The sequence below is a fragment of the Heliangelus exortis genome, chromosome 1 (assembly GCF_036169615.1).
Source record: "Heliangelus exortis chromosome 1, bHelExo1.hap1, whole genome shotgun sequence".
NCBI classification, from domain to species: domain Eukaryota; kingdom Metazoa; phylum Chordata; class Aves; order Apodiformes; family Trochilidae; genus Heliangelus; species Heliangelus exortis.
In genome coordinates, this window is record NC_092422.1 from 164684578 (window position 1) to 164697595 (window position 13018).

The window sequence follows — 13018 nt, forward strand, 5'->3', positions numbered from 1 at the left end:
TGTGCCCAGTGGTAACAAACAACAGCACATTGGTAAACAAATAAATCATGTAGTTTCTGCTACAATTCTTTTTGTCTAAGGATATAAAGAAATCTTTGTGCTACACTTGAAGTAGCACTTGCTGAATTTATGTTACTAGCAAACGAAGTAATAAAGCTATCAAAATCTACTATGTATTTTAGCTTGAAGTTTAGATCAGTTACTAAATTTGCTCAAGTCTATAATCTAAATTTCGTGTCTGAATTTTAAGTCTAAATTTCAGTGAAAAGGCACATTTCCTAAAGTATCCATGGTTTCACACATTTTGATGAACAAATCATTAAACAGGAATACAATCTGGTCCTGAATATGGGACATCTTAAAATTAGTCTTGGAGTAAATCTTCTGTAAAAATCCCTAACATCAAGCAAAGTTCAAACCTTGCTGCTCCTTTCCACCACTGCACGGTTCAAATTGTTCAACTGATTCCAGTGCAGCATAATTTTAATGAAATGCCATTCAAGAGAAAGCATGATCAGTACAAGAAAACATTAGTGAATCTGTGTGCTAAAGCCTGTCAGAGACTATTGCTTTGTCTGTCAAGTTTTTCAAAGACCATCTACTCCTGTCTCCTATAGCACAGGACTGTTTTCATGTCTCACACAAAGTTTCAAGATTTATTACCCCCAGGTTTCTGCTGTGACAAAAGGAAACTTTTTTTTTTTTTCCCTACTCAAATGTAGAAGCAAAGAGACCGAGCACAGCCCTTCCCTGTGGTTGTGTTTCTGAAATGGCAGCTGGGCAGTGGCAGTGATCCTGCTCTGCTCAAGCTGGACTAGAGGCTTGAACCTGGGTGCCTCCCATCCCAAAGGATGTTGTGCATTAGCATTTAGAACATTTTACTGCCATGTAGTTCTAGTTCTCAGATGGATCTTATCTTTAAAATTTTGAATCAAATACATCAGGAATGTATGTAAGCAATAATCTTTTTCTTTTCTTCCCTTGCCCTCAGAATTCACCTCTAGTGCCTTTTCAGTCTTTGCAGTCTTTAGAACTAGAGTCACATGGAGAGCTTTTAACACTCAAAGCAGTCTTCCATGCTCAGATTAGTAGCAAAGATGTGAAATGAATTTATATTGACAAGATAAAAATACATGCACCTTTTTTATTGTTCAGGAAGACACTGAAGAAATCTCAAAATTTCACCCACCCCAAGAGTTTGAGTATAAATCAGTAACGTGGCCTTTTGCAAACTGTTTCTTAATCAAGAGGATTATCAGTCATGATTTATAGACTTGTGATTAGCAAGAAATCTGTGCAATTCTGGGTTACTGTCTAAGATGCTGGGATGAGAGGAGTTTAGAGCCACTGCCACTTTTGCTGCACAAGCATGGGTTTCATTGCATCACTTTGGAATGATCTCAGAAGGCCTCACTGTACAAACTACTTATCTAGCTTATCTCTGTGGACTCAGGGACATTTTCACCAGGTCAGCAATTTTTTTTTTCTTTTTTCTTTTTTTTTTCCCCTCATGCACCAAACCCTTTGTGTAGGAGTCACAGCACTACATAAACATTACACTCCCTCTTAGCTACTGGGAAACAGCAGTCCCAACACGTCTTATGGTAGCACTTTCTTGGAAACAACAGTTTCTTAGGTCATGGTTGGAACTGCATTTGAAATACTTTTGTCTCCCCCAAAGGCACTCTTTATGAACATGCCAAAATAAGCACAATCCTGTTCAACCATCATTTATTTCTCTCATCCCAGTAGGAATTATTCCTGGAAATATTTTAGGGCTCTATAGCATGGAAGCTGCTTCTCAATCTGTCCAGCTCTTCCAGGTTATGACTAACATGGAAGGTTTGCCAAGAAGTAAGAGTATTTTATTTCTGTGGTTTTGCAAGTGCTTTGGTGAGGGTGAGGGCAATAAGCCAAGAAACTGGTGATTCCAGAACACAGTGATCCTGAATCACACTTAATAATAACTGTGAGACTTTTACAAAACTTAGTTGTATCACTGTGTGTGTTTTAGTCATTGAAATAAAGTATCTAAAGATATCAGAAAGCCAAAATATTGACATACACTATCACAATTTAAATCTTCAAGAATGGTAAGACAGCAGCAGCCAGAGCCTTTGCAAACCAGTTCCTTATCTACAGGACTACCAACAGTTATAAAGACTATTTATGTTTCTTTGGAAGCATATTGCTCTCTAGAAGCCAGTCACAAAAGGTTTACATGATGTGTTCACAGCCACTCTTAATGGTTTCAGAATTATGTGAGAGACAGAGTGACACTGAATTATGAGAATCCAGATCTGCTGCTTCTTGTGGCAAGGCAATCTGGCTTAATTTGCAGTCTTATTTGCAGGAAATACCTCCCATCATGAAACTGGTAGGTATATATTTTTGTATTCAGGATGCAAATTACTGCATAGTTAGTGATCTGTGTAACATTTGATGCTTCAATCGGCATTTCTGACCCAGGACAGGCCTGGTTCTGTGCACAATTCTCTCTCTGACTGATAGAGCCATTTTAAGAGGCCTCAAGCCCTTGTTTCTTGCCCTGGGAAGCTGTACCCCACTGTGACAGTCTTGAGCCAGAGAGGTAACTGCAAGAACACAGCATATTAAACAGTTGAACTCACTCTTCATCTTCTCACAGACAGAAGATACAATCTACTCCTGCCTGAACATGTAATGCAGAGGATAAAATTTTTCACTAGTGGCTTAACTGTTTCCCTTCTTGTAAACCAGTTTCCTCTGCCACTAATGAGAACTTTGTCTCTGACTTGCACCCTTGTCTTCCCTCAGTTTTTTCCTTTTTTTTTTTTTTTTTTTTTTTAATTGCCAAGGGGTGTCTCATTGTCCTGCTTATCTCTGGATCCAAATAGGGCATGGAGGTGACATTTTTTTCCAAATGAGAAAAGATTAAGAAGTAAAAACAGGAGAACCACAATCTCTCTCACAAGTTTACAGGGGAGTAAGGAAATAATTAACCTGCCTAATGCCTCAAGATGTTTTGTTCTTTGCTTCACTAGCACTGGAAATAGAACACAAGAAAAAATATCTAGTGCCAATTTCTGTTGGACTAAAGCAGGACTGGTTAAATATAGGTCCCATGCTAATTGCTCCCCTTGGAACTCCAAGAGCAAGTAAGTAGCTACAATGTGAATTCTGATAAAACTGTGATGCATGTCTTGGCCTCCCTTAGGATATAATTGCCACAAGTTTGGAAATAAATTTACACATTCACTTAAAAATGAACACATGACTAATGGGATGCTTCTTCTACTTGATGACCAAGTAACACACTGAACTCTTTTTCAGACTTTGACTTGCATACCATTAAAGTGGTTTAAAAGCTACCACCTTTCTTATAAGATCCTAGGCTAACTAGTGAAGGCTTCTTAGTCTGCTCTTTTTTGCAGTTCTTTGAAATCCTGCAGGAATGCCAAGGGATCTGCTGACTACAGACTGAAAAACACTGCTTTAGATCATTGCTCTGCAGTCTAGTAGCTCATGTAGAAAGATTTGACCAGAGGGAAATTACAGCAATATTGCTACACTACAGATACTCAGGCCTCCTCTAACCCTTTAAAGTGCTGTGTACTACAGTGCAGATGGCTACCTCGGATCCTCAGCTGGAAATTTACTGTAAGTTTGGTCTGATGTGGTCCACCATCAACTCAGTGCTGAACTGTGACAGCTGCACTTCCACTCTTAGCTGAAGGGAGTACGTTTGCACTGCACTGCAACAGCACAAGGCATCAGGCAAAATGGGTGTATGACACAGGGGTTCCATGTTAGATGTACAGTTCAGATTCAGGTATTTGTCTTAGAGTGTCTATTCTGCACACAGAATGCAAGCTCTTAAAATCCAAGCATTCTGAAACATACTTTACTCCAGATCCCGAGCAGCCACCGTGATTACAATCCACTGTCAGCAACCTAAACCTCAAGGGGTCTATGTTTTGGGTTTTTCTGTGGGCTTGTAGGGTTTTTCTGTTTTGTTTTTCTTACACAGAAGGGATACAAGAACACTGGAAAAAACCCAAAAAAGCATTCTTGTATGATACTTATTCAAGAACTACATAGTAACATTACATACAGAAGTATTACCAAGCAGTACAGCTGTGCTGGCATTTGAATTCCTGCACTGAGAACAAACCAACAAGCCATGCTGATATTTAAAGACAGAAAACTGGTGAACAGACCACCTTTGGTGTGCCAAAGTTGTGTATGCAGGATCACCACTCAACCAAACTGAATACCACACACTTCTGATGTTCCAGCAGATCCCCTTTGCTGCATATAAAAACCAAATCTTTGAAATTCTGTTGTACGTGTAGTATCACAAACACAAAGTTATTATACTTCTGCCATCTTTTGGAGTTGGTAAGTTTCAGCAAATTTTGAGAAATCAGATAAGATACAAGCAAAGAGGTGATACATTTTATATGGAATAGTTTTAAGGAGTTCTCCATTTTCACCTTGAAACATACACTTTTATTGCACGGTGTTTTATTAGTATGGCCACTTTCTTGGAAATGAAATGCCAATCAAGTTCACATTTTTAAAACAAGCACTTACCAGGATATGTCATAATGATTGTGCAACTGTGCTAAAACTGGCAATTGTGCTAGAATAATACTCTTCTTCTTTAGGCTACCTAATAAATTACTCTGTATCACAGAACTTTCATTCTTCTTTCTTCTTCAAACACAACTGTTGTACTCATGTTAGACTTTAAAAAGTTCACATGCTGAAAAAGATTCTCCTAAAAAGAAAAAATCAGGTCACACACCAACATGTAAATTGTAAAAAATATAAATAAAATAGTTCCAATCCTTGCAGACTACCATCCTGCCAAGTCAACAACCTCTCTGAAATTTGTTACAGGTGGAGGGCCAAACATGGCTCTTGGTCAAGGTAGAGTAATTCTGTTGACTTCAAAAGGGATGCATCTGCCCTGTGAGATTTCTTTTGTATAGAAGTTTCCTCAGAAGGTTAATGAAAATTAAGCTTTCAATCTATTCTAGATTTTGAAAAGGGACAATTTATCCTTTATCACTGGATAAAAATGAATTTTCCAAAGTATTAATGAATTTCTGTCTCATCCATGCTTTGAAGTTTCGATACCATTCTATAAGCTTTTTTCTCCTTTGAATCTTTTCCTGTAAGCTCATTTTTTTCTCTGTCTCCAGAACAGCAGGAAGCTCTTTCCAGTTTTTAATAAAGATAAATGGGGCCCCCATGGTTTTTAATAATTGTAATGGAGCACTGTGGTACTTTGATGAATTTCCGCAGTCACCCTGTGTCATTACATCTTCTATAACAGGCACAGATCCATAGGAACAAGCTTCATAAATTCTGTAGCATTCTGTATTAATTCCCACTGGGCACAATGTCAAATCACTCTGCAGCAAAGCATCTTGATAGTTTTTGAAACTTTCATTTGTTTCTCGAGGCTGCCACCTAGGAAAGTAAAGGGATTGAAAATTAACATTTTTCCTACAACCAGTGCAATGAAAAAAGAGAAATATGCTTTTATTTCTATTTTTTATAGAACTCAAAATTATTTATAGAGCTGGAAATGTAAAAAGTTTGTGTTATTCAAACAATCAATAAGCTTTTAGTCTTAACTATTCTTAAAGAGTCTTCTAAAAATGTATTGAAAATGTCACTGTTAAAAACAGATTGTAACACTTTTTAGATATGGTCCTTTTAGAAAATAACTAGTCCTTAAAAGTCAGACAGGCAAACTGAAAAACCATTTAAAATCTTCTGCATGACTTGAATGATGCCTATGTCAACTTACTTCACAGCCACGTTCATAAATAGAAATACAAGGAGACACTTTATGGACCTATAAATGATTGAGGTTTTTTGCCTCAAGTAGTTTGAATCAGTAGAGGTTTGCTCTTCAAAAATTATGATGCAAACCAGTCTGTTATCCTGAATCCATCTGCCTGAAGTGCCTCACAACACCTGTGAAGTAAGTTTATGTCACAGATACAATGCATCTCCTAAGATTCCCCATTAGAGTAGCTGAGGTCTTCCAGAACACTGCTGTGCTTGCTATCATTTTATAAGTGTTGATTCACAAACTTTTATTTCTTAAGAAACAAAATCAGAAGCCTATTCCTCTTAAGCCAAAATATCCATTCTATGTACTTGAAATAGAGAGCTTACAGGTTAAATACACTTTCCTATATAAAACACAACAAAATACACTTGTTTTTATCTTCTAGTAAGACATTAATACACACAAAGTGCAAGAAAAACATTTCTTCTTCCACTATAATCAAATGCATACAAGAAAAAAAATTTATGGTCTTTACATGTAGTATACATAAAAGATTTTTCTATGTATTTAAAAATATGCTTTACATAAAATATGGCAACTGAAATGCCATGATGTTATGAAGATGTACACAAAGAGTCTTAGCAATGTTCCCTCTCTTAATGATGACTGGATACTTTTATGTGCACTATTTTTAACACTAAGGATTGGTAATAATGAACTAAAAAAATTTGAGTATTTTTACCAAATAAATGAAAGTCTTACTGTTCTCTGGCTGCAATCCAGCAAAGTTTATCAAGCCCGTTCTGCTCCAAAACTTCCATTAGTGTTTCCCTGGAAGAGTTCTTATAAACTGTTCCTAAGAAATTACATAGATATGATCTTGAATCATGTACCATAGACCAGCTGGGTTCTACAACTGGAAAATTTCTGTAGCTGTAAAAAAAAGTATACATTAGATAAGGATATGTTTTATGTCAAAGAAAAAAAAACCTTTTTCCACCATTTCATCTTTACTGTAGCAGATTCTAAGACTAAAAGCACCCATCTTGCTGCCAGTCCACATCCATGAGCACAGACACAGCCACAAGCAAACCAGTGCACGACCTGTCCTAAAAGCTGGTTTTAATTTCCTTTGTTCCCACCACTCTCTTCAGAGACATTCCAGAATGCTTCAGTCTTCTACTGACATCAGAGATATTTTGTGTGCATGCTACAAAATGTCCTTGAGAAACAGGGTTTTACAAAAGCAGCTGTCCTTGAGGCAAACACCAGTTTTGACTGAAATGACTAAGTAACAATGCAGTTTAAGACTCAGCTACCTTCATCTCTGGGCATGCTTATCACCAGAAAATAACATAGGTAACCTCTCAAAATAAAAAACTCACTTTGATCTTGGTGGGTTTTATTAAGCTAAACTTTTGGCTACTAAATAGCTTGTTGTCCAAGCTATTTAATTTGCCTTTTTGGAACACAACCAGTCCAAATCGTGGGATCCAATGTAAATTGTATGCCAACCTTTTAGACATGTTTCCACCACAACAGGAATTTTTCTGACTGATTCCTCATGGTTTGACATCACTTATTTTGGTCAGCATGACAGCCAGTGAAGCACTGCTTCAGCTGAAGTGCTGGTTCTAACTTTCTTCATTACACAAAGTTAATCTTTTTTTTCCGGAACAGATGAATGTTAAAAAAGTTTCTGCTCCTTTGCATTCTCAAAGTATGACAGTTATTTCTTCCAATCTTATTATTTTTGATACATCACCGGCCTACTTCCCTGTTGGTTCTTCTTTTGTAAGAAAAACCATACTCTGATGCCAATTTTTTACTCGTTTCAAAGGCAGTCTGTATTTCACAATTACCTCCTCATTTCTGCTAATGGTTCTCCAAAGACATAACTTCATCTTCCCAAATTCTGATGCAACAGTCCTTTGCTAGTCTTTCTCTGTGATTAATATTTACTTTCAGAAAGCCTTTTTTTCTTCATTCCAAATATTTCTGTAGGATTCTACAACTTTACTTTCCCTCTTCATTGGGAAAATCTGCATACCTTTAACCACAGTTTTTACAACTGTTGGTTTCAAGGGCTGTAAAATACCATCCTGATACCTGATATCTTTCTCCACCCAACTTTGCACCCCTGTTTACTGCTGTAACTGTTGTTGCTTTCTGTCAGCTGCTGAAATGTCAAAACTCAACCTCTTTTTGCTTAGGAGCTTCCAGTGCCATCATCAACTCTCTTACACTGTCAAGAATTCAAAATAAATGTGTTTCAATGACACTGTGAGCAAGCTCAAGCTACAAGGACACTGTGAGCAAGCTCCACACAGTTTGCCAACAGGCGTAATTCAAATTCAACACAAGCTACCTAAAAAAAATTTTGTGTTCTTTTCACCTTATGTTACATGGTAAGAAGCTAAAATACCACTAATTTTGTTAGTAAGGAATAAGCTGAAACAATCTACATCTATGTGAATTAAATCTTTACCTACTCCACATGAATAGTTTCAGCAACAAGTAAAAGAAAACTGTTTTTTGTGAGTAAAAAGTTAAGCCAGACTACATTACTGTGATACTGAAGTATACTAATTCCAAATTTGAAGCATAGAATTTCCTTCTGAAAGCCACAATGGTAGTTGGAACCTGGTTATATAAGTTATTTTTTAAATTCCTATGTCACTGGTACGTATTAGATCAGCAGCTATGATAGATCTCAAGAGCAAATCTACTGAATTAACATAACCCCACCAGACACAGATTCATGTCTTACAGGTTCTAAATCCCAGCATTCTTTTCCTCCGTTACAATCTTTATTGCTAAATACAATTTCCAAAGATTCCAATGCTCAATTTAGAAAATCATTAAAAGCATCATGTTCTACAATTTGTTTCCTGTAATTGTTTTGGGTACCAGCAGTAACATTCAGGCATATTTTCCATACCTCATGCTTTTACAATTAAATTTTAATTGCAATTTGTGTCTGCAGCACTTACGTAGCTACTCCTAAAGGCCACTGGAAAATATCTTCTTCATTTACCAAGGCATAGTCATATGTAACAAAGAGTAGGTTCACAAATCCTCCGTGTCTTTTCAGGTATGGCTGAATCCATTCATTGTTGCACTGCTCATTTCCAAGCAGCACAACTGCTACACGCTGTATTTTGTGAGTCTCAATTAACGTCTGTGCATAATGCAACCACTGAGTGGCGTAAGTGATCTTAGCTTTTTCTCTTCCATTCAGAACCAGCACAACACTTTCAGCTTCTACAGAGAAGTAGCCAGGAACCACAGAGGGGCCGGTGATGAAGCTGTGAAAACCAAAATACAAACAGTAAACACCCTTAAGACAAACTGACCTTAATCCTCTGAACATCCTTGCCACGCAGTCTGTACTCCAGATATTATTTTTTTTTCAGTAAAGTAAATGTAATATACTGCAAAGTAACTATGCAACTGTAATTATTTCTGTTGTTAATATCTACATCTGTAACATGGGAATAAAGCTGCCTTCATCTTTATTCAGGAAAAAGGACATTTAAACTTAGAAGAAATTATGGTATTTTGTCAAGAAATCATACTCAAACATCAAAATGCAGGCAAATTGATCAACTTTAAAAGAAGGATATGCTTTGATAGTCACTAGAATTCAGACTTTTTATTAATTCCAGTAATAACCAATGCATGCAGTATTGTAACAAGAAAGTCTCTCCCAAAAGTCTGTATTACTATATTAAACCAGATATCATTATAAGGGAAAATGGGCTGGTCTGGCATACTTCTTTTTTCTGTAATTTTGGTTAAGATTAGATTACAAAAAATAATCTGATACAGAACAGAATCTGAAACACGAGAGATGCATTAGATTACTAAAATGTAAATTTAAGTGGCTCATATAACCTAGGTCAAACTTGAGCCTGATGCAAGCTAGTCAGCAGAAACATTTTAAGTAGAAAATAAAACTTCCAGATGTCACACAATGTACCTATTTCACAGAGGAATTTCAATCACGTAGAAAAATCATTACATTGCTGAGCATTTTCAAGTATCTGACAGCAGCCATTAATGAACTGCCAGCTCCTGCTCCCCAGTTAACTGCTGTGTTGACACCCTGCTGACTGAACTCAAGGCATTAGTGATCAGACACCTTGGAAAAGAGTGGAGGGAAAAAAAAAAAACAAGCAAAATTTTTTTGCAGGACTCCGCAGATTTTTAGGGTTTTAGATCTTCTGCACTACTGCAGTTTTTCAACTACCAGCTAAAGTTAATTTAGAATAAGTTTGAACTCATGAACTTGGTTGTTTTTTAATGGGACCAGCAACTAAGCCAGCAACTAACTAGGCCAGCACTAGACTGACTGCTACTTTCAGTTCAAGTGTGCCCCGTGAGGAAAAATTCAGTCCAAAAGTTGTAAAAACTACCCCAGTGAGGATATCTAAAGAAGACTGACCTTAGGCAAGCATATTCTGACCCTGGGTAAAATGAACATGCTGCTGGCTCAGTTGAAGTGGCACATTTAGAAGCCAAGATTCATGAGACTCATGATTTGGAATGTACACTTCCAATAGATTGTGAACCTAAGTCAGGTCAAGATTTGAACCTGAAGTTGTAGAGAAAATGAGAAAAGATAGCTGAGATTTACAAGAGAGAGCACCCTGAGCATCAGAATGCCTAAAACAGTAAACAGGATATGCAGGTAGTCCAATCATCATCTTATAAAAAGAGACCTGGGGAAAAAAGTGTTTTCTCTATGGCCACAGTACTGTGAGGTTATCAATCAACTTTACAGGAATAATAGGATCTCATCAGGATGGTATGTGGTGATTACATTTTTGTACTCAATAAATCACTTGCTTCCTATAAAGTAGTTGTTTTCCCTTACTACTTTCAGAATCAATATGAAAAGATGCTGTTCCAGACTAGGTCTTCCAGACCTAATTCCAGTTAATAAGACAGCTACTCTGTAACAGTGATACGATTAAGTAGGCAACAGAAGAGAACATACCAAACACATCCAGCATATGGATGCATTCAAAGAATTGCTTAATATGCAATCAAAGAATTACTTATTTAACTATCCAGTGCATCCTTTGTTAAAGTTAACCCAACTGAGGTCAACACCATGCAGCTAGTACCTGAAATACGTGTTTCCTGCTTTTTGGCTTCCTTCTCTCCACTGAGCATTCACATCATCTGGCTCAAGGTTCCCTCCAAAAATATGCTGCCAAAGGTAAAGACCTACATAAATGAAGATAAAACAGAGAATCTGAATGCACAAATCTTGCCTACTCTACTCTCTGGGCATATAAAGAAGTATTTCTGGGAAATGAAAAAGCAGAACAGCTTGGGGAAAAAAAAAAAAAGTCAGAACTTCCTATACAAAATGGATATTGCTTCCCAAATTCTGTATGACTTGGATTTAGCGAACATTAATCTTCACACACAAGGAATTTAAAAAGATTTTTTTGGCCATCAAAATATCAGTAGATGAACATATACCACACTACCATGTACATTAGCATCCCCTTCTGGTACACCTACCACTTAAAAATGAGCGAATATTAATCAGCATTTTAACGACAGGCACAGTTCTCTTAAACTTTTGTGAAGCACATCAGATTTTTTGTGACAGAAAGTATCACCATGTAACACCAATGTGTTCTACAGTGCTACATGAGAGCTCAACTGAAGTTGGATTTTTACATTTTCAAAAAAGCTAAAAAGAGAACAATGCTATGCATTCAGAAACAGTTAAAAAGCTTGAGAGGACATAGAAACGTAGTACCTTGTACAACAGCATTTCCAAGTTCATTGGAAGTAGTACTGCAGTACAGAAAAGGCCTGTTTTCCACTGTGCGATGCTTTATTTCACAAAGTGTAAATGTGACAAAAACAAATATTGTTATAACCATACAAAAGGTCTGTCATTTACTGTAAACTAGACTGGATTAAAAAAGTAGCTGTGTTTCTGTGCCATTTGAACCATTTCCTTTGACAGGTGTGAAAACACCTGTGAAAACTGATACAAACTTCTGAGTAAGAGCTCCCACTTCCTTAATAATCTTCATGTACAGATGTCCATATTATTTAATGATATACATAAATTTCAGTCATCTTAAAAATGGCAGAGAAAGCTGCTTATGTCAGAAAGGTTTAGTGCTTAACAGATATTGATTAGATCTGCTTACCAATTGCAGCTTTGCCCCAAATCTGTACTCTAAGGCTACTTTGTTCTAGGTGAGATCTTGCGTTTTTTATCATCTTAAGATATGCTTCGTATCTCTGCTGAGAAGCAGCCTGTTCATTTTTATCGTCCAGTTCCCACGGATTCCACTCCTCATTTCCCACGGCAACATGATCTAAAAAAACCCCAAGGCGTGCTTTACACAGAAAGAACCGATCCGCGAGTTTAGAACGCTGACGAATTTTCTTTAATTCAGCATTCCAGGACAACCCTCCCCGCCGCGGGACCCGTGGCTCGGTGCCTCACAGCGCACCCGGGAAATGGCGGCTGGCAGCGCAGGCCTGGCGGCGGCGGAGCGGCCTGGGCCCGCTCTCCCTCAGGGACCGCGGCCTCGGGGTCCCGCCCGTCGCGGGGCTCCCGAGCAGAGGCTCTGAGGCTGCCGCCGGCCTGGCCGAGGTTTTCCAGGAGCCGCGGGGGCCTCTCAGGCGCAGGCAGGAGACTGTAAACCGCGTCGGCCCCGCATCAAACCCACTTCCCCCCCGCCCCGAGCCCAGCCCGCCTGCCGCAGGGCGGCGCAGAACGGCCCCGCCGCCCCTCTCACCTCGCGGGCCGCGCCGGTCCCGGTGCGGCGGGCGGGGAGAGGCCGTGCGGCGGGGACGGAAGAAAACGGCGTAGGCCGCGTAGAGGGAGAAGAGGCCGTAAGCGATGATCAAGGCGGAGCACAGCCGCTTCCGAGCGGGCCGCATCCCGCCCGGCGCGGGCGGAGGCCCCGGCGGGGGGCGCCGTGAGGCGGCGGCGGGAGCCGCGCCCGCTGGGACGGGAGGAGCCTCCGCCCGCGGCTCCGGAGCCTCGTCCTCCAGTGCAGAGGCTGAGAGCCCGCGGCACTGTGGCTGTGACTCTGCCCCAGCAGCCCCCCCGAGCATCCCCTTACAGGTGCACGGTGGGTGCGTGATTGTCCTGCGGCGGCTCAGTCCCTGGAGCCCAGAGCTGCCGTGTGTACATAAAGACACTCAGATATTTGCAGTCCCGGCGTGGAGCAGAGCTGC

General features: G+C 39.2%; 1 protein-coding gene across 2 annotated transcripts; it reads right to left on the bottom strand.

Moving 5' to 3' along the window:
* Positions 1-3861: 3861 nt before the first annotated feature.
* Positions 3862-12796, bottom strand: RXYLT1 (ribitol xylosyltransferase 1). 2 transcript variants are annotated; one of them, XM_071733498.1, is made up of 6 exons: positions 12574-12795; positions 11977-12147; positions 10924-11026; positions 8785-9099; positions 6554-6724; positions 3862-5460 (listed from the first exon to the last, which is right to left on the bottom strand). In XM_071733498.1, the coding sequence occupies exons 1-6, from the start codon at positions 12716-12718 to the stop codon at positions 5043-5045; spliced, it is 1323 nt and encodes a 440-aa protein (XP_071589599.1). In that variant the 5' UTR covers positions 12719-12795; the 3' UTR covers positions 3862-5042. The 2 variants fall into 2 exon arrangements, with proteins under 2 accessions (XP_071589599.1, XP_071589600.1); XM_071733499.1 differs by having other exon boundaries at positions 5346-5460; positions 6534-6724; positions 12574-12796.
* Between the last annotated feature and the right edge of the window lie 222 nt (positions 12797-13018).

Excerpts from the sequence above, each read along its gene's own strand:
- RXYLT1 (XM_071733498.1), bottom strand. The coding sequence starts at position 12,718 with ATGCGGCCCGCTCGGAAGCGGCTGTGCTCCGCCTTGATCATCGCTTAC. Across the intron at positions 12,148-12,573 it reads GGACCGGCGCGGCCCGCGAG|ATCATGTTGCCGTGGGAAAT; the intron begins GTGAGAGGGGCG and ends GGGTTTTTTTAG. Across the intron at positions 11,027-11,976 it reads TTGGGGCAAAGCTGCAATTG|GTCTTTACCTTTGGCAGCAT; the intron begins GTAAGCAGATCT and ends TCATTTATGTAG.